Raw genomic sequence first — 22094 nt, forward strand, 5'->3', positions numbered from 1 at the left:
CGTTCGTTGTTGTTGTCGTGGGCAATGATGTGGTTTGACTGGGTGGAGATAATTGCGATGGAAGGGAAATAATAAAAATAAAACATAATAAAATAATTCTCACGACGTTTCGGCTACAACGCAAGCAGCCGTCCTCAGGTGAGGGTGGAGATAATTGCGATGGAAGGGAAATAATAAAATAATAAAAATAAAACATAATAAAATGATTCTCACGACGTTTCGGCTACAACGCAAGCAGCCGTCCTCACCTGAGGACGGCTGCTTGCATTGTAGCCGAAACGTCGTCCTCACCTGAGGACGGCTGCTCACCTGAGGAAGGCTGCTTGCGTTGTAGCCGAAACGTCGTGAGAATTATTTTATTATGTTTTATGTCCTCACCTGAGGACGGTTGCTTGCGTTGTAGCCGAAATGTCGTGAGAATTATTTAATGATGTTTTATTTTTATTATTTTATTATTTCCCTTCTACGTGACTTTACCGAAAGAACCAAGAAGATGAATCCCTGCAGTCACGAAAGCTTTAATTCGAAATATAATTGCGATGGTTCATGCGGTGAGATGATGGAGATGTGTGGTGATGCGGTGAGATGAAGATACGTTGAGATTGTGGTGGTGATGATGGTCCGGTGAGATAGCGATCCGGTGAAATGATGATGTAGTTGCGAAGGAAGTTCAACATACAGTACAGACATGCACTAATATTTCAAGTATAAGTATCCATGATGGTGCTGTGTTGCAATAACTATAATTAGTATGAATGCATGGTGATGCGTTATTTGTTTATTCACATCAATTCTTGACTACCATACGTATTGTAACAAGTACAGCGGAACCATCACAATCTACATGTAAATAATAATGAGCTCTTCTTTTTTTCAAGAACAACAACAACCCTTAAACGGTTGTGTCATCGTGAGCCTACGGTAGAACAAATACCGTGGGATATAAACAAGCTCGTGTATGTGCAGAGTGGGTACCCGTGTCACTTTTTTCCGCAATTCCAGAGCGCGTGTTGTAAAAGTTAATATTTGGCGCGTTGGTCAACAGCAACTGCAATCATACCCCGGCTTTCCATTGTTTACCCACGAAAAGCCACACCGAGTCTCAAAATACGTGTGGTTTATATTTTCAAGAGGCATATGTAACTGGGATGTTTGGCCAAATTTTATGAATTAGTCTTAGACTTCATTCGGGATTAAAAACCCACCGCGGATACGCACAGATGGATGCAAGCATTCATTGCTGTTATGTCATCTTACAGTCACCACGAAGCCCCAGCGCACACAACAGCAGTTTTTTTTTTCCCAGGCAATCTCACACCAAAAATTACTAAACAGGATCAAAATCGACTTAACTCTGCAATCGAACGGGATCAGGCGAAGGAGATCGAGTGATTCGTTCAACAGCTCCAGGTGTCGCCGTAACGCAGACGAGTTTGCAATCTTTCATCCCTCGCTGGCGGCGGTCCGCGTGCATCTCGTTTTGTCAACAGGACAAAACCGTAACTCCGTCCTGCAAAGTGGGGGATAGAATATGCGTTGCGGTCTCGTGGCCATGAATGGATTGTTGTTTGAATCTATCTGTGCACAGTGTTACCTTCACGTACCTCAGTTTCTACCCCACACGCAAAAACACCATCACCTGCAACAACAAAAAAGGGCTCAATTTGGAATTGACCGAGGACCCTCCTAAAAAGATTTCTGGGACTCACAGACGATTACCTGGGTGAACAAAGTGCATTAATAGTAATACAATTATTGAAATTCCACGTGCAGAAACATCGGAACCGGCTGTAATCGATGCACGACACAGCCAGCCGTACACGGATGGGCGACCACCAGGCAACGTAGTAACAAGTTGCCGTAAACCGCTACCGCACACGTCGTGGGCAGCCCAGGGGCAGAGTAGCAGCAACATCCATTGTTGTTGGACTGTACTACTCCACCCACGTCTAAACGTTAATTGCCGGAGAACACAGCTCCCGTGGTGGATGAACTGGCGATCGTTTCGTCTCGCTCCTGTGGCAATATCTCGACAAGGCGACACATTCGTGACACCGCCGTGAAGAGTGAGTCACGGGGCACAAACAGGGCGAGCGCGGCTTGCAACATCTGCGATTCGATCGCTAAAAGTCTCTCCGGGGGGGGGGGGGTGACAATTTTTCTTAAGTTGCAGCCTATGTGTCAATCTACCACTGAATGAAAGCCTCCCTTACGCTTTTATAACGCACCAAAAACATTGATTTGGTGAAGCGTCCCAATTGCGGCATCGGCCCTCCTGAGAAGCGGTGTCGAGACTCGTGGAGGAGTTTTCCCGGATAAGTGCACGGGCATCGCTTAGTCACGGACACTGGGAGATCAAATGATATTCGGAGACAGATTGAGGGAAATTAAGTGTGATGATATCCCACGCCTCCCCTGGATGTTTACGTGTCACGCAGCGTGCGATTACAAAAACAACAGTATTTGCTCCCTGCAAGCCTGCGAGTCTTAAGCAGGCAACCTTTGTCTCTGTCTAATGCCACACGAGACACACTAAAGTTAATAGCTAACGGAACCCCCCCCCCCCCCAGCTGAGCAATATAATCCCATCTTGACCAATCGTGTGAGGGGCAGCAAGCAGTAGCCTCAATGGTTAGTGCACTCTGCTATGAACCCGACGACCTGCGTTCGGATTCAGCGGCCACGGCTAACATCAATGTAATGTGTCAACCGGTCCTGGGTCTCCCCCCCTCCCCTTCCCTTCGCCAACCTACACTGACCAGCGTGGTGAAGTATGGTCGAAGCAACCTCCCACGACTGACATGTCTTCATCCAGCAGTGGCTTGTGAAATAACGAACGGCTTCGAGCCCCCAAAAAAATCTAATTACACCTCCTTTACCCGTAATGCACACGCGCCACTGTGCTGAGATTTTATTCTACTCTTGTGTATGGCGGCAATATGTTCAGGAGTTGAATGCCAATGTCGAGGTCTGCTCGCCATGAGAGGGCTTCAGGAGAGAATTAGTGGTTTCAATCATCTATATTTTTAAAAAAATGTGTTTTTATTATACTAACGCACCAATGCCACGGCACCCGCGCCATATAACCACATCACCCGAAAAGTGCCCGGTCTCGCAACATCTCGCATGCTAAGCCGGTTTTGGGGCTTGAATAGCGCTTGAATTGGCAACAGCCATACCGTATTCCCTCGTTATTCGCGAGGGATACGTTCCGTAGATGCTCGCGAATGGCACATTTCGCGGATAACGATATTGGCCGACGGACATCGTACGCACAACGTCCTCAGATGCTTCTAAAGCTTCGAGAAGTTCTCTCTCTCTATCTCTGTCATCTCTTTATCTCATCACTTTCTGTCTCATCACTTCATCTCATCACTTTATCTTGTCACTTTCTCGCATCACATTCTCATAATTGCGTCTCATAACTTTCTCTCTTTCGTTGCAGTCGTGTAGAGTTCCATATGCGATTCGCAGATAGCCAAAATCGCGGATAGCAAGTTCGTGAAAATGAGGGAATACTGTGCATGAGACAGATTGCAATCGGCCGTCGCAGGGCGGAGTGGTGGGCAGCAGAGGGCAATGTAGCAAAATCGATTTTTGTTTAAAGAATGGCAGAAATCATGGACCACATAGTAGACCACCGCCCGCTTCAATCATTAACTGGCAGTATTTCAGATGTCCGTCATCAGACTCTACCTAAAGCCGTTCATTTATTCACCAACATGGGTATATGAAGGACTTAGATACGTAGCGTGCTTCTTCTATAGAAGGATGATGGCTCTGCAGAAGTTTTGAGAAGTGCGCGTGTGAACGTATGTAGTACCATTAAACACAGTCACTCCGGTGACAGGGTGAACATTTGCTGCCAACCCACACACGCGCAAGAATTCCATTAATTTCCCAGCCAGATTTGCGAGCCAGATATGAGAGCCGGAGAGCCACACATTTTCAGAGTTTCCAGCGCATATATTGCGTTCGCCAATCCGTTTTTAAACATGAAACCAAATTGGCTACAGACGTGTGCCAATGATATCAGATGCGAAGTTTATCTTATTTTCCTCCAGAATATCATCCCCACTGTCCTATCGTTGTTGTGTGTTCACCCCCCACTATAACCCATTCGGAAAACTCTCGCATAGCAGTCGGTACGAGTGCAACACTTGGTGTAAGAGTAAGACCCACGGAACCAGATATAACATAACTACCTCTGGGATCTCTTCAAGTGACCTGTGAAGCACAGAGTCGGGGGGGGCAGCACTTTCCCACCAGATGGTTTTAAATATTTTTGTTTCCTGCGCAGAGTAGCGACAACCTGGTCCACACCGCTCTGCCACCACGTAGTTCCAAGCCCCTCTGTGTGATGCCATTGTCGTTACGTTACGGATACTCGGTATACAGTATTGCCTTGCACATGCTTAGGCTTTGCATGTCTATGTTGCCCTCAAATCACGAATACAGTACTATTTGTGTTAGGCTTCAAGTTTGTTTTGTTTAGCCAGGTCAGAGCTCAAGAGACCAGGGTAGTCTCATTTGCGAGAGTGGCATGGGTCGCCAATATGACAAAAGTAAAAAAATAAAATAAAATAAATTACAGCAATAAAGTAAATATAAAGTAGTAGACAGCAGACTGCAAAGTATTAAGACATCAACAAGGTGACACAGATTTAAACATTGCCATGAAGTCCGATCTGTGCTTTTAATGATTTACTCTGTGTTTATATATGGACAAAAGTTTACCCTGAAAAGCCACCTGACTCTTGAGACTTGATTCAAGCAATCCAAACTCTGCTGATGAGATAGTGTTTGTCAAAACCGGCCCAGAGTTGTGCTTGTCTTGAAACAATGCTGGTGAAATTGTATGCTCTCAGAAGACCATGTGGCTGACGGCTTTGTAAAAAAAAATTGCATTTTTTTCTGTGGAGGCAAAGATATGTGGAGACATTGTTTATTTATTTCGTTATTTATATTCTCAGCAACGACGCAAATGATTATTTTTAGTCTTGAGATGCTGTTTTATTTCTTCTCAATTACTGATTATTTTTTGTTTCACTTGGAAGGAAACCGTGGGACCCAGCTGATGGCTCTATCATAGGGGCACCACGGTGGTGAGATGTTAACTGCCCCTTCTAGTATACAGGAGGTCGTGGGTTCGATCCCGACCCTGATGGTTGTGTGGATTATTCTCCGGGTCTTCCCGTTTTTCCCTCCACATTTAGAAACGTACTCTTCAAATTATTTTAACATACTCAGTACCCTATGTACATTTTCACGTATTCAATCCAAGTTCAAGCGTGACCTCAAATCTCTTTAGGAATGTATACACAGTACAGGTCATTGACTTTGAGACCAATTGTTACTGCTAAATATACACAAGCACATATATATAATTACGCTTCAAAGGGAAATCCATTGAATGGAATGTATATCCCTTGTTGGTGCCTAGTTTCTGCAACACGAAGATGCCAACGTAATTGTGTTTCCTTTATACAGTTACTACACAAAAGGTCCCGGAGTGATAACACCAGGCAGAGGAATGCAAGGTGCCTGCCGAGGCCGAGATCCATGTTGGGGGGGGGGGGTGAGGGGGTGAGGGGGTGAGGGGGTGGAGGGTGGAAAGTCTCAAGCCAAGATTTCGTTTGAATAAGCAAACTGGCTGAGCAGGTCATGGTCACGGCGGCGTGAGTCGTGTGCGCGCGCAGTCGCGGCCACACGGTTGAGCTTGTGGGTTGGGTGTCCCGTGAGCAAGTTAAACTGCCGAGAGATACGACCGGGCAATCGGACACGGGCGTTATTTTAAGGATCAGCTGATGGCTCCGTCATAGTCATATGAAGAGGAGTTGGTTGTAAATTATTGAAGAGCGCATTTTGTTTAATGCGAGCTGGGAGCAAAGCATAGGCAGACGCATGGATTTGTAATGGTTTTAAAAAATATATATTTCTTGTTAACGGCACTAAGTAAAGGGATTTGAGAGTATGTTTAATTCTGCAGCAGTGGCGGCTGCAGCTAAGATCAGTGGAGAGTGAAATCTGAATCCCTTCTGGTGTCCCCCGACACTCCGGCCAAGCACTCTGTGGCCAACCTCGGCTGATGTGGTCGTAATGGCCAAAAAGGACTCTACATGATTACTCTATGCCGGGGATGTAAAACTGTTACTTGAAACTGAGTATGGAGTCGTGCGAATTGTGAAATTTTAGTGAGTTCGTGCACGGACTAAGATACAAATGGGTAATTAAAGATGAGAAGTGGTGAAATCATGATTGAGGGCATCAGCACTAAATAGGTATTTTAACGGGGCTGTATACTTAGTGGACGCTATAATGGGCCACGACCGGTGTCAATGAATCACATCAAGAATAATGTCAGCAATTCTGTGCCGAGATTAGCTACATTTTAGTGCCCTCCTGTTGTCTGCTTTGTTCCGGTGGCTTGTCGACACGACTGCCCCGATTTCAGCGGGACAGAATGGTTCGTGAAAATGGTTTGGTCATTCCGTTGTTGCAGAAATTCCACAATGAAGGGGGGTTGATTAATTAATTATTTGTCAATCAGGAAACTCGGTCCAGTCCCAGTCTGAAGGAGCAGTGTAAGGTTACCACAATACATCAGTAAAATTACGGATAATTACACGCAACTGACATAATACCAGCAGAGCAACAAAGAGGGTTGTTTTATTTGAACTGGTGTGATGCCAGGACCTACTACTACTACTCTACGGGGCTTGCATGCGTCCGTGGGAGCGATTAAAATAAAAGGGACATCATCTCAAGGAAAATTAAAGATTACTGTTTCACATAATGGGACTGGAACTAGTTGATGGGAGTTCGGGGAGGGGGTGGGAATTCAGCGGAGTGTATTGGCTGTCTCTATGGTGGATTGTTGCTGCTCATAGTTTAAGCCCAGGGCTTTAGCATACAATGCAATGTGGAATTACTTAACGTCTAAATGCGACTGCCGTGCAGATCAGTGGGGTGTATTTATTCACGGAGAGATAGAGACGGCCTGGCATTGTTTGGCAAACAAAGGCGAAGCATCGGCTTCAATATGGGCAGGGAATGCACAGCACGGACGGCTGGGAAATGTGCTCATGATGCGGTAATGATTTGTTGCGGCCACAGGTGGTTATAGATTGAGCAACGCAGACGAAAATCGAATTCCGAGCTGCGATGTAAGTGAAATGAAATCAACATAAAGACAAAAGTGCGAAATATATCTACATTTGACCACGCGCCAACAGATAAACGGATGGGCAGATGCACAGAAACGTAATTAATTGTGAGAATCATGAATAATAATTGTAATGTCCATCGTTCATCCAAAGAGTAGCAACTACCGAGGCTCTACTAGTCCAGAGTTATTGCTAAGTCGCTCTATATAGTGTATTTGGGGGGGAAGCCTTTGTCCAGGAGTGAATCAATCGTGGCCGTATGTTTATTTAACTTATGTTACACGGTACGTATCCAACTGTGCTCACCGGAGGTGCGCTCATCACGGCTGATGATGACGACAATAATAGAGTACGTCGATAATATACTTTATTTTTCGTGCAAACCAACGCCACAGATCCATATATTTTGCGAATTAATTCATCAATACACTATATTGCATTGGCAATGTTACACAGGGAGCGCATTAATGTGAGGGTATTTTCATATGCCTGTATCTCAATGCAGCCAAATGTCCCAAGTCTCGCCGAATCTCAAAAGTTAAGCAAAGCTGAGCTCCCTTTCGTACTTAAATTAGCAACCACCAGGGGCTTGCCAGGTGTCGTAGGTGTGGGCCTACAAGGTGGCCAGGAGATGGCAGTGCTGATCGAGTGATCCCAGAGGAGTATTTATGCGCGGTGGAGTTTCTTGACCCATCGCCGTTCCTCCCGCATGATGCCGAATGCTCATTCGTGGTATTGGCCAAACGTCCCAGTTACAGGACCCTCCTGAGAGTATTGAGACTCGGTGAGCCCTCCTTTCACGAATAAGCAAAGTAAGAATTATGCATTCAATCATTGGCTGCAAGTCTGCCTCCACACCGCCGATTTTCTTCCCCCGCACCTCCGATGAACACGGTTTCCTACGTACGGTGCGAAAGAAGTTTAACGTCCAAACACACACAACGGAATCCCAGTCCAAATAAACGCGCCTATTTCAAGCTCCCTTCAGTACTTATTGCATTCGTGCCCTGCGCTGCACGCAGCATCGCCACGCGACTGGCATCGAGACTCCACCCTGTCAATGCGACGTCAAATCATCGCCGACAAACCTGGCATGAGCTCTTTGACGAACGCTCGACGTTCCTCCTCCGACAACAACGACGACGAAACAGCACACGTTATGTATGAAAAACAGATGTTACAGTGCCATGGGATCCGGGTAAAATTTCTAAAGTTAATAAATAAATATAAACGCGTTGCTGCGTTAACGAGTTCATGTCACTAATACAATGCTCTGCTTGAAGGGTAATGTATTCCCACTCATGCACGGTTGTTTTTACAAGTGTGATTGACAGTGTGTTCACGCACGTTGTGTGTGCGCGCGTGTGTGTGTGTGCGTGTGTGTGTGTGTGCGCGTGCGTGTGTGTGTGTGTGTGCGCGTGTGTGTGTGTGTGTGCGAGCAGATTGGCTTACGTAGTAGTTAGTGCACTTGTAAGCACACAAACTGAATTATTTCATCGTGCGTAGTTTGTGTGTCGAACAGTCTGTGAGGCTAAATGGAAGCGGGAGGCAGCTTTGCCCATTACCAGCGAGTGTGCATGTCAATGTATGTGTGTGTGGATGTGTCTACGTATGTTCAAATGTGTGCACATGCTGTGTGTATGTGTTGACGTGCATTTGTGTGGATGTGCCTTCATGTGATGTGCACACGTCCATACGTGTGTGTGTGTGTCGTGCAGTGTGTGAATCTGAACGTGCATGTGCGTAGACGTGCCCAGCTGCAAAAAATTCAACGTGTGCACGTGCTGTGTGTGAATGTGAATGCCTGCGTTTCGATATGCCAACATCATACGTTTTCTTGTCGGGAGCGGTAGTGTAGATTCCCACTCACAGCCACACGGTTCTGAGTCTCGCCTAGGTCGACTCAGTCTCAAATGTAGCACCTGCTGTGATGTGTAAACACTTTGGAGACAAAGGCGGATGGTGCTGGCCACTCACCCCCTCGTGTGCCGTGCCGGCCTTCACATGCACTCGCGGAGTCACTGGAGCGATGCGCTTTAAAATCTAAATCGAAAACTCATTGATATTAGAACTGCCACTTATGTCTAGTTTGTTATCCCTGCCCCCCGCACCTCCGATTTCACCACGGTTGGCTACGTACGGTGCGAAAGAAGTTCAACAAGCATACATACTCTCTGGTTCTTTCGGTAAAGTCACGTAGGTATAAACTAAAACAAATTAAATCACGACGTTTCGTTATTTTATATCTACGTGACTTTACCGAAAGAACCAAAGAGTATGGATCTCTGCATTTTCGAAAACCTCAAATCTAGAAAGCATACATACACTCCCACCTGAATACGGTTGCTTGTGTGGCGATCGAAACGTCGTGATCTATTGTTTTTCTTCTACCTACGTGACTTTGCCGAAAGAACCAAAGAGATACGTACATTCAACATACTCCCATTCCAAAATGCACGTGTTGGCTCAGCCTATTTTCAGTCCTCTTCAATTGTATTCGTGTCCTGCGTTGTGTGCACCACCACCAACACCACCAACAACAACAACGACAACCACCACTACGCTGTCATACATAGGAACAGCACTCGCCCCAACAGTCCCATTCAAAGGCTACAACGCTGGGGGATCTTTGTCCTTGTGGGTGGATGCAGCGTCCCCATTCCCTCCGGAGCTGACGGCTCTGCAGGCACGCCCTCTCGCCAGCATCACGGCCAGTGACGCACAGAGTGGTGAGGACCCCCCCCCACCCAGCGCCGTGCCCGAACGCCGCACTGATTATTTAATTGACTCATTCATTAGCAGCCAGAGGTTCTCGTTTCACCCGTGAAAGAGTTCGCGAGCTCGGGACGCCTCCGCCGTGAGTCGATACCGTCTTGGCACAGCCTTAAGGGGGGTGCAGGGAACGACTTAATGCGTCCTCTTGTCAGAGGGAGCACCCTGCTATTGCTGTTTACCTTGCTACCACAATTTGTCAAGGTCCCCACCTGTAGACACTGTCCACGTGGAGCTGTTGTTGTTGTTGTTCTTTGTTTACTGTGACTCCGGCCCCAAGCAACTGGGCTAATCGGGGTGTCCCCCGACTTGCCTCTCTCTCTCTCTCTCTCGCTAAGGCTCGCAGCCGCACAAGAGCCTTCGCGACAGGTTCAACTTCATCGCGGACGTGGTGGAGAAGATCGTGCCCGCGGTGGTGCACATCGAGCTCTATTCCCGGTGAGGCACAGCAGCGGGAGAGACCGCGGCGGTGAACTCCGAGGTGTGGCGGAGAGGAGCGTGTGGGGTGCTTTCTCTCTCTCTCTGGGGAGGTACCGGTGTTTGCATTGGGGGATCGTTTTTAAGTAAAAAAAACGAGCCCCCCCCCCCTGTTTCCAAACGAGCGCTGGAGTGGTGTTCGTATCCAGCAGAGGTGTGGACTCGAGTCATGTGACTTGGACTCGAGTCAGACTCGAGTCATGATTTTGATGACTTGCGACTCGACTTGGACTTGCATAACAATGACTTTGTCCCACCTATGAGATGTGGACTCGAGTCATGTGACTTGGACTCGAGTCAGACTCGAGTCATGAATTTGATGACTTGCGACTCGACTTGGACTTGCATAACAATGACTTTGTCCCACCTCTGGTATCCAGTGGTGGATCCTAAGTCAGCGATGGGATTTCCATGTTGACTTTTAATTACCCTGTAGGCATGATGGGGCTGAGTCGACTTCGATCAGGACTTTCATTCACAAACTTCCAAATGAGAGTCAGCGTGGCCAGATTAACCCGGATGCACCCAATCTTCTCAGATCTTGACAGCTTAACTCCCAGCATAGAAATGGATTGAATATAAGTGTGAGAAGCTTAAGATGTTATCTCCTTGTGTCCGTGTGTTTTCTCTGAGTAATCTGGTTTCCTTCCACAAGCCAAACACCCATTAATTGAATGATCAAATGCCCCCAAATGCAGGACCCTCTGTACAAATATTCTTGATACTGAGTGAAGCCTTCCTGCATACATAACAAGCATTATTATTGGTACCATTACTTTTATTACGTCACTTTCCAGGGGAATATATTTAAGTATGTTGAACTTTTTTTGCACCGTACATAACCACCCGTGCTAATCGGAGGTGCGGGGGAAGGACAACAAGCTTAACACAAAACGCAGTTCTAAAGAAAGCAGTTTTCAATCTAGATGATTAAAAAATACATAGCTCCAGTGGCTTCCTAATATCGGACGGAAGAGTGTTCCGGACGGCCGCAGAAGCACATCTGAAAGCGCGCGATGTGGCGACCGTCTTTGTTCGATGGCGAGCCAATAGCCGCTAATGCAGTCTTCTCACGTGGCCAGGCACCCGTTCTTCAACCGGAACATCTCCGTGGCGAGCGGCTCGGGCTTCATGGTGTCGGAAGACGGCGTGATCGTGACCAACGCGCACGTGGTGGTGAACAAGCGCTACGTGAAGGTGCAGCTGCACGACGGAGAGTCCTACGAAGCCTTTGTGGTGGACGCCGACGAGAAGGCCGATATCGCTACCATCCGCATCAAGGCCAAGGTGACTTGCCAGCTTAGGGTTGCCCTCTGTCCCGATATTCCTGTGACCGCCTTTTCATTCCATGCAGCTGTCCTGGGAAATCTGTAGGTCTTCCTTTGGACATTAAAAGTCCCCAACCTTGTCAGTTGTGAATAACACTCTGCTCAAGACAGTTCTCACCTCTTCCAGTAGATGTTTCCCTCCAACACTGGTCGTGGTTTTTTGTACGCTGGAGTTGGCAAGCCTCGTACCAGCGCCTGTGCTGCTGCTACTGCCTCCTGGCATTATTCTTCGCTGTTCCCATGTGGTCCTCACACCACTATGAATTGACTGAAAGATGTTTGTCATTCTGCTGACAACTCGAGAAACTAAAGTCATACCATGATGAGTAGCACACCAAAAGGAAGCAAACATTACGCCTTTTAGAAATTTCAAGATAGTCTTTTTTATTTTACAGGACGTGACATAACTTGGAAAACTGGCAAAAAACACTTAATCGAAAATTAATTGGATGAGAAAATAAGTGGAAGTGCCGAGTGCATTTATAAATACATAAATACATTTTCTTGGTTCTTTCGGTAAAGTCACGTAGAATGGAAATAATAAAATAATGCAAATTAAACATAATAAAATAATTCTCACGACGCTTCGGCCACAACGCAAGCAGCCGTCCTCAGGTGGAGAACAGGTCTGTCGAGAAGACAGACTCTGTCATTCGACAGACCTGTTCTCCACCTGAGGACGGCTGCTTGCGTTGTGGCCGAAACGTCGTGAGAATTTTATTTTATTATGTTTTATTTTAATTATTTTATTATTTCCATTCTACGTGACTTTACCGAAAGAACCAAGAAGATGAATCCCTGCAGTCACGAAAGCTTTAAATCGAAATAAATGTATTTATTAATGACGGGGGAGCAGGGGGGGGGGTGGCGAGCGAACGGCCACGTGGTTCGTGGGGCCGCTTGAGTCTTTAAGAGCTCAGCCGACGTCGCTGCCGCCCCTGTTGTTTGACTTGCATCCCACTCGGATTTTTGCACACAGCGTTGGTGTACACGGTGTTTTTTCTGCAATATTTTGCTGTCTTTTCTTGGATTTTCTGTTTGCACTTAGTCACATATTCACTTTAACATGTTTTCTTGTTCATGTTTTAGTTTTTTGCGGTTGCACCCGATTCAAGAGCCGAATGGCTCACAGGGCTACACCTAATAATGAACTTGAACTCTCCCATCGCAGAAAAAGCTGCCGGTGCTGCGACTCGCTCGCTCGGCCGAGCTGCGTCCCGGCGAGTTCGTCGTGGCCATCGGCAGCCCCTTCAAGCTGCAGAACACGGTGACGACCGGCATCGTGAGCACGGCGCAGCGCGGCGGACAGGAGCTGGGCCTCGAGGACTCAGACGCCGACTACATCCAGACCGACGCCATCATCAACGTGAGCGCGAACGAGAGCCGGCTGGCCCAGGCGGCTTCGTCGTCGGTGGTGACGGAGCTCGACTGCCGCCTAGGGCTCTCACGTTGCGGTTTCATCTTGGGTCTGTGCCGGTCGGCAACCCCGGAAAAATATTTACGAAACTGTTACACCGCAAAAAAATGTTCATTAATTATTAATTCTTATCTATTACACCGTCAATGGTGCTGTTTGTTGATGGTCGTTTGGCATTTTGGGCCTCTGAGCCTGTAGTCGGCAACGTTGATGTAAAATAAAACAACTATTCATATGGGCTCATCTGAGGTATTTTCCACAGCAATTAAAATGAAAATCCCGTCCATCTCTGGCTATATGTCTGCAGCTACTAATCCTGTGCCACCGACTGAAGGCTACCAGCGAACCCAGAGAGTACGCAGTGAGAGATTCAGTGTAATGCATTCACTGATGTCACTCCTTACCGGTAAAAAAATGTAATCCTTGTTTTAGATCCAATGTGCACTAAATTGAGTTGATTGTAAATGTGGGCATAATGGCAGTAGAATGTATATATTGATATACACACATATATGGAAAGTTGAATGAAATTATATAAGTTGGGCAGACTAACTTGAAACAGATATAAACAATTATAAACATTACAGACTTGTATTTATTACATATACATATTGCCACCGTTTTTTTCTTGGGGAGAGGACATCATTTTCCAACGTTGAGTTAATCGGAATTGAAACTATGACACTAAATGGCATGTGCATTATGGGAATGAGAACGTTACATTCAGATTCATCGGTTGATGAAAAATTAATCAAGGACATATAATCGGCGTTCAACAGCAACCACAGGTCAGGCTCACTCAAAGGCAGGAGAGGTCACGGAGTAGACTCGCTAGAGGGAAGCATGGCGTGACTGTAGTTACTGTGGAGGCCATTATTCCTCCAGTATCAATAAAGATTCTGCCTCTGGATGAAGACTTACATAGAAGGTATCGTGAAACGCTTCAAGCGCGGAGCGTGAACAGTTTGCACTCGTGTTGTTGCCTTCCTTCACCATCACCTCTATTATTAAACATTCCAGGTCTTTAATAACATCGAGACTAAAGTGATTTATGGCAGCTTTATTTTTGACTACCTCCATTCGCCCCAAAATGTTTTGACCGCCTATCGCACGTGCCTGAATGGTAACGCCGGTCTGTGCATTGTTGCCCGTCCGTTTATCGATGTCACCGTTTCGGAGTGAACGCGCTTCGACTCGATATTTTGTGCCGCCGCTATTAACGTGTGCGATTGTGTCTCTCGTTGCGTGTGGCTGCCCCCTTCGGCGTTGGGACAGTACGGCAACTCTGGCGGGCCCCTGGTCAACTTGGTAAGTGGATTTTAAAAAATCATCATTTTCACGCCAGTGACATTTGCACGTACGTACGTATGTTGAGCTTCGTTCGCACGGGTAACGTAGCCAACCGTGCTAATCGGGATGCCACCTCCTACGGGGAAAAAGGATTATGCTCGTCAAAATAAGATTTGTCAAAAAAGGCGATTTCATTCACCCCTGGGAACAGTGAGATGTCAGATACACACGTTTTTTAAGAGATCAGTCGTTGAAATTCAAGTCTCCAGTCAAACAAAGGTCTCAATCTCCTTATATCTGTCAAGTTAGCCTAAATATTTAGGACTCTTACTGTTTTAATGACTCGTGCATTCTGGGCATCCACTTGTTTTAATCCATAAGCTTGTTTGCCAATGATAATGCTGATCACAATCTTACTTTGCTTAGCTTAATCGTTGGAAGGAATGCGCTTGTCCTTGCTTCACTGGCTGGCTGGAGAAAGTAGACGCATGTGAAACAATTCCCTCGCCACACTGGTCAGTGTCGATGGGAGCATTGACGCGGGATAACATAGAAGTGCAGTACAATAGCTCTAGCTGCACTCTCCCCTGCTGCCCATGTCGTAGCTCCACAGCCAACAACAATCAGTTGTGCAAAGTGCGTGACCCATTGCACACCTTATCACACTTAGCTTCTGAGATATGATGGGATTGGGTACATTCCGGGTGATTTGGTCGTACTCTTGATGAACTATACAGTGTACAACATAGTGATTTTATTTATTAATTCATGATACATGGAGATTGAAAACAACTTTGCCCAAAAATCCGGAGTACATGCAAAGCACTTGTATGTATGCGGCCTTAATTGCGATATGTAGAGATCATGCAGATTAGTGGCGTCTTGTGAAATGCTTGAGTATGCATGTGCTAGGCGTGGAATGCACTGCACATGATTATGTCAGAGAGGAGATTGAACAGAACGCAGCTTGTATTAAAAACAAAACTAAGAGGGTAATTCAGTGCTGCTGAACTTAAATCTTTATAGAACTGCACTTCTCAAATGTAGTACTTTTCACATTCTGTTCCTATAAAAAAAATGTGAAGGAATGCTTGTAACGTTTAAAGCTTAAACAGCCTATGCATTGCTTTTAATGTCTAGCTCAGATTGTTTTGCCTTAAATCTGGAAGTTGTTTTCCCCATGGGCCTGGCCCCGCTGCCAAAACGTTACGCTGCTACTCAAGGCAATGTCTGCTGACATCACGCGAACGAGGCGGTGACAGCGCGCAGATAGCAGCAGCAGCATCTAGGACAGAACCTACCACTCACTTACGTTGGAATTGTGCAAAGTGCCCTCTCTGAGCTTGCCCACGTATCGCTGGAGTAAGAGCAGCAACCAGATAAACCTGAAAATTTACAGCGAATGTCAATTGTGGCTTCTTGTCAGTCCACTGCCAGTTAAATGCCTCCCCCACGCTGCGTCCGTCTTGAAGGTTGTTTTTTGAGCATACTTCATCACGCAGGTCAGTGTGGGTTGATGAAGTGGACACCCAGGACAGGTTCAGATATCACTTGCCACTGATGATAGCCGTCGCTGCGATTGAAACTCAGATCGACAGGTTCGTTTCTCAATGAGATCACCGCTGCATCGCACCCAGCGCCCTCAATGTATTAATGCGCCGCATTTAATCTAATGAGCCTTAGCAAATTTCTTCGTGTTTAAAATTAAGTTTTGGATGAGAATTAGTACCACTCACGTGTGCGTCACATATCGATGGTGATTTAGTGCCATCTAGTCGTTTGTGTTGCCCGCAATAAGACGCTCCAGTTCCACGTGTTACTTGAATCATTCCTTCTTCACAAGAATAGCCCCAGGACCAAGTGGCATCGGTCATCTCGCTAAAGTCATCGCAAAGCCACACACGACAGCACAGCAGCTGATCAATCACAACTCGAAGCGACGTTGCAGAGCCAGCGGAATATTTTTTATTTGGCATTGGACTTGCAACCCAGAGCAGCTGATGCAGGGCTTCATGCAAAGACCGTATCTCCAAACCCACAGCAATGTTCAAGCAGGCACACGAGCTATAAGCAGGCTGGGAGATTCCAGCAATTGACCATACAAGGTGGCTACTATACTCTTTGGGGTTTTTTGGTAAAGTCACGTACGTAAAAAAAGAAAATAAATTAAATTAAATCACGACGTTTCGGGGGCGTTTCGGAGGCAACACAAGCTTCCGTCTTCAAAGAAGAAAACGTCGTGATTTAATTTAATTTATTTTCTTTTTTACCGACGTGACTTTACCGAAAAAACCAAAGAGTATGGACCCTTGCAGTCACGAAAATTTCAAATCTAGATTTAAGGTGACTACTCCTTTTTTAAAACATACTTTCATCATTTTGTTAAGTTTGGAGCCCAATACATTTTTTTTATGCCATGTTTTAAAGAAAGTGGTTTACAAAGCTTTATCTGTTCTTTATTTCGGTTAAACCCATTAATTTCAAGAGAAAATGTTGTATTCAAATGGTAAAAACGTTTGGGTAATATTAACATATTCACAATTAAATACTGGACATGTTGAAATATTTTAGAATGGGAACATACGAAACAATAAAGAACATCAAGTGGGTTTTATTTCCTTATTGCACCAGAATAGAAAGCAATTGCCAATTAGGACGTTGTCAAAATATATCCACTTTTGTATGTTCATTCACAGCATCGTCTGCAACCTTTGGTGGCAGATGCTTTGATGACAACCCTCATTACAACATTGATGTAATAATATTTTGCAACCCTTTGTAAATCCTTTCGGTTCTTTTGGCCATACTTCACCACCGTGGTCAGTGCAGGTTGGTTCAGATATCTCTCGCTACTGATGCAGCCATGGCTGAGAATCAGAGGTGTGGACTCGAGTCATGTGACTTGGACTCGAGTCAGACTCGAGTCATGAATTTGATGACTTGCGACTCGACTTGGACTTGCATAACAATGACTTTGTCCCACCTATGAGATGTGGACTCGAGTCATGTGACTTGGACTCGAGTCAGACTCGAGTCATGAATTTGATGACTTGCGACTCGACTTGGACTTGCATAACAATGACTTTGTCCCACCTATGAGATGTGGACTCGAGTCATGTGACTTGGACTCGAGTCAGACTCGAGTCATGAATTTGATGACTTGCGACTCGACTTGGACTTGCATAACAATGACTTTGTCCCACCTATGAGATGTGGACTCGAGTCATGTGACTTGGACTCGAGTTAGACTCGAGTCATGAATTTGATGACTTGCGACTCGACTTGGACTTGCATAACAATGACTTTGTCCCACCTATGAGATGTGGACTCGAGTCATGTGACTTGGACTCGAGTCAGACTCGAGTCATGAATTTGATGACTTGCGACTCGACTTGGACTTGCATAACAATGACTTTGTCCCACCTATGAGATGTGGACTCGAGTCATGTGACTTGGACTCGAGTCAGACTCGAGTCATGAATTTGATGACTTGCGACTCGACTTGGACTTGCATAACAATGACTTTGTCCCACCTCTGAGATGTGGACTCGAGTCATGTGACTTGGACTCGAGTCAGACTCGAGTCATGAATTTGATGACTTGCGACTCGACTTGGACTTGCATAACAATGACTTTGTCCCACCTCTGCTGAGAATCAAACTCAGGTCGCGGAGCGCGTAGTTTCAGTGCACCAACCACTATTATATAATACAATCGAAAATCATACCGTCATAATAAATTGTCAAATGCTGTAAGAACAATTTAAATCATAAACGTGCACTGTGTTTCTTTTAGAAAACATTCTGATATGATATCGAGCTGAGTATCCATGCTATCGGGTGTTGTGACCTCGAATAATAAAATCTGGGTGTTCCTCGTATAGTGACCTTTAAGTCCATATCTCTTTACGAGCGCAAGATTCGTAAGGATATCTGCGCGTTTCACATTCTGTGAGTTCCCAGGAAGGGAGTGCCATGGTATTTCCTCACAATGTCCGATGGGCTGTTTGCATTGGCTTAACAGACAAAGCACTGGGTCCTCGCGACAATTTCACGAGTAGGGTACACAGCAGAGGTCGCAAATGGGTTTTGATTCCTTACCCGTACCCGGCCACACCAGGGTCGCAAACGGGTACCCGTACCCGGCCGTACCCATACCCTACCCGTACCCAGCCGGGTACGGGTAGGGTACGGGTATCGGGTACCTGATTGCGACCTTTGGGATGAAGCCATGTTGCAGGCGCAGGTGGGTTGATTCTAGGAACTTGAATTGTGAGAAGAGACAAGACGTTGGGAAATGAGTGACAAACAGTTACTCGCCAGTGACTCACGGCCTACCCATACCCGTACCCGGCCGCACCAGGGTCGCAAACGGGTACCCGTACCCGTACCCGGCTGGGTACGGGTACCCGGCTGGGTACGGGTAGCCGGGTATCGGGTAGGGTACGGGTATCGGGTACCCGGTTGCGACCTCTGGTACACAGGTCAGGGATGGTCGTAAAGCAGGCATGGCACAGCATCGCGGAGCGAGTGGAGCCCAAGAGATGTGCCGATATTGTGGGACGCTGCCGAGCTGTCCCGGTGAGCGCGCCGAATATATCTCCCAGCATTGAAGATTCTTGAACCCCCCCCCCCCATCATGCCCCTGTCCACCCAACAGTATAACTCGTTACAACACGGTATGAAAAATCAGAATAGGTTTTACCCTTTCTGGCAATAAAGCAGGCGTTGAGATGTTCAAACACCAAATAGAAACCTCTTGCAAGGAATCAAGTCTGCATTAATCACACACAGCAGTTGTGGTGAACATGCAAACAAACATATTATTAGAGCATGTTTGCAAAGGGTATCTTTTTGCTGTTTGAACATCTCAACATCTGTTTTAGAAACAGAAAGGGTAAAACCGATTCGTGTTTTTCATACTTTGATACTGGCAGAAAGGTCCCATGATATAACTCCTGTGCACGACCACAGTTCGTCAATCAGCAGGTCATGCGTGCTGGGCTAACGTGCGGATGCGCCCACCTCTTCCAAGAGACGTTTGGTTAGCATGAAAGAGTAGGCCAAATACCACCTAGAGGGGCTCTTTAGAGTTCCCTTTAGAGGTGCATCGGCAAGTAATTGCAGGGCTGCACCTTTACCCCTTTTTTTAAGATAATGAATGTAGCATGATACGTATGTTCTCTGCAGCCAATATTATGATTCGAAATTTATGTGTGTGGGTTAGGCCGTGTAATGGTCTGACCAAATCTGTGTCTTTAAGCGCCCTCCACCACTTGAAACAGCCTCACATTTTTTGTCACGTGATCCTTATGGTGGTACCCCGGGGTGCCAAATAATACCACCTGGCCGAGGCAAATGAATATTTTATTTCTGGGACACTAATTTTTCCAGGGGTGTTACTTAACTCCGCGACTGGGGTACCAATCAATCGGAAATCAGTGCCACTCCGCGATGTCGAAACGCAGCGAGGACGATTGCGCCGAAACCCTGAACGCTCACACGCACCGTAGTGGTGCATCGTGTACAGCTCGTCGAGACGAGTCGATTGCCGCATCTCCGACCATCAGCAGACTAAAAATGACTGCATCACGGACATGATGCGAGAGCCGGGGTACTGTGGTACTGCCATAAGGTTCACATGTTCAAGCATCTAACGAGACTATTATTATTATTCAGCTCACCGGGGTGAGTTGAGCAACAATACTCACGACAGAATTTAGGCAAGAGATACGAATAAATGTGTCTCATTTATTCAAAGGCAAGTGAGACCCAAATAGGACTATTTATTTTGCAAGTGAGACCTGCGCAAAATAAACCAGTGCAGTAAAACACGGGATGACAGGTCCACAGCAACATTGTACAACACGGTGAGACGTGAATATTACGAATTAAAAAAAATGTTCATCATCATCATCAGCCATTGTCTATCCACTGCTGGATAAAGACCTCCCTGCACCCTGTATCGTATTCTCACGACCCGTGGTGTAAACGCTTTTCAGGACGGCGAGGTGGTCGGCATTAACACCCTCAAAGTGACGGCAGGGATCTCCTTCGCCATCCCGTCCGACCGCATCCGAGAGTTCCTTCAGCAGGCGCACGAGCGCCGCCTTCGAGGTGACCACGCGCCTCTCAATGCCGCACGCTGCAGTGGCAGCAGCACCACCAGCACCACCAGCACCACCACCACCAGCACCACCAGCACCACCAGCACCACCACCACCAGCACCACCAGCAACACCACCACCAGCACCACCAGCACCACCAGCACCACCACCAGCACCACCACCAGCACCACCACCAGCACCACCACCAGCACCACCACCACCAGCACCACCACCAGCATCACCACCACCACCAGCACCACCACCAGCACCACCACCAGCATCACTACCAGCACCGCCAGCACTGCTAACATTCAAACAAGAATTAGAATCCAAAGTGCATTTCCCGAGTAAAGCCCATTAGTCTAAGAAGCTTTTTTTCAAGGGCACTTCAGCCGGTAGACAACCTCCAATCGAGTCTGACTACCACCACCAACACTGGCAGCATCACAAGCACCATTATCACCACGATCAGCACCAGCCACATTGTCACCACCAGCGGAATCAGCACCACCATCACCAATGGCACCACCAGCATCGCCATAACCACCAACACTAATAGAATTGCCAGCACTATTCTTCGCCACCACCACCATAAGTAACACTCTGAACATTCAAATCCTCATCGGATGACGGCAACACAAGCCACGGTTTTGAAATAAATTAGAAACCCACAGACAACCCAAGTCAAAATAAGTTGCTTAAAACATTCCATTTCAGGAATTGAGGTACATACTTAACATATCAGTGGTGCAAAGATAATGTATTTCTCATACTCTATGCTTGGCGTATAGTTAAATTTCTTTCTTTCTTTTTTATTGACTGCAATAGACTGTTCGCCTGTGTTTACCCCAATGTAGAATGTTTAAACTAAGCTCAGAACTTTTCAAAGTGCCTCGATGTTCACTCGAGCGACGTTTCGAATCTCTCAAGACATGCCCGCACACCTGGATGACACCCTCACTCTTATCTTACTTCAGCTTTGCTGTCCTCAATGGGCATCTGACATCTGCAGCACTCCGTCGGCCTATACATCAAGCGCTATTAAGCAAAACTAATACCTTAGGGTACATTGAAATATTAAATTGTTGCGGGGCTGTTTTTGTTTTGTTTGCAGGAGAGACGAAGCCAAAGAAGAAATACATCGGGATCAGAATGTCTACACTCACATCTCGGTGAGATGACCAGAACTTTTATTATCAAACTATTGCTGTCATCTAGTGTGGCGTGTTATTGTATATTTTGACTCGGTGGCGCAGTGTCGCAGTAGTTAGTGGATTGTGCTACTAAGTACAGGTGACCCAACTCTGGCCACAGCACCGCCAACACTGGCTCCATCATTGCCAATCAGCGACGAGTGATATCTGATGATCTGATCATTCTTAAAACCACGCGAACCGGCGTGGTGAAGTATGGTCAAACAACCCCTATGACTGACACAACGTGATGCCTTCATCCAGCAGTGAATTGACAAAGGGCTCTAGATTATAAATAATACAAAGTCTATAACTTACTGTAATTACAAATGTATGATCGCAATG

The 22094-nt window shown here is 46.4% G+C and overlaps 1 protein-coding gene across 2 annotated transcripts in view; it reads left to right on the forward strand.

The window, feature by feature from the left end:
- Window positions 1–22094, forward strand: part of LOC144721688 (serine protease HTRA1B-like) — a 49860-nt gene that overhangs the window by 20855 nt on the left and 6911 nt on the right. For both annotated transcript variants that reach the window (XM_078599531.1, XM_078599532.1), the window contains 7 exons: window positions 9818–9895; window positions 10277–10376; window positions 11498–11702; window positions 12915–13109; window positions 14436–14468; window positions 20452–20566; window positions 21671–21728. In XM_078599531.1, the coding sequence (XP_078455657.1) occupies window positions 9818–9895; window positions 10277–10376; window positions 11498–11702; window positions 12915–13109; window positions 14436–14468; window positions 20452–20566; window positions 21671–21728 (784 nt within the window). The remainder of the gene's footprint in view (window positions 1–9817; window positions 9896–10276; window positions 10377–11497; window positions 11703–12914; window positions 13110–14435; window positions 14469–20451; window positions 20567–21670; window positions 21729–22094) is intronic.

The sequence above is a fragment of the Lampetra planeri genome, chromosome 12 (assembly GCF_965212315.1).
Source record: "Lampetra planeri chromosome 12, kcLamPlan1.2.h2, whole genome shotgun sequence".
In the NCBI taxonomy this organism is placed as follows: Eukaryota; Metazoa; Chordata; class Hyperoartia; order Petromyzontiformes; family Petromyzontidae; genus Lampetra; species Lampetra planeri.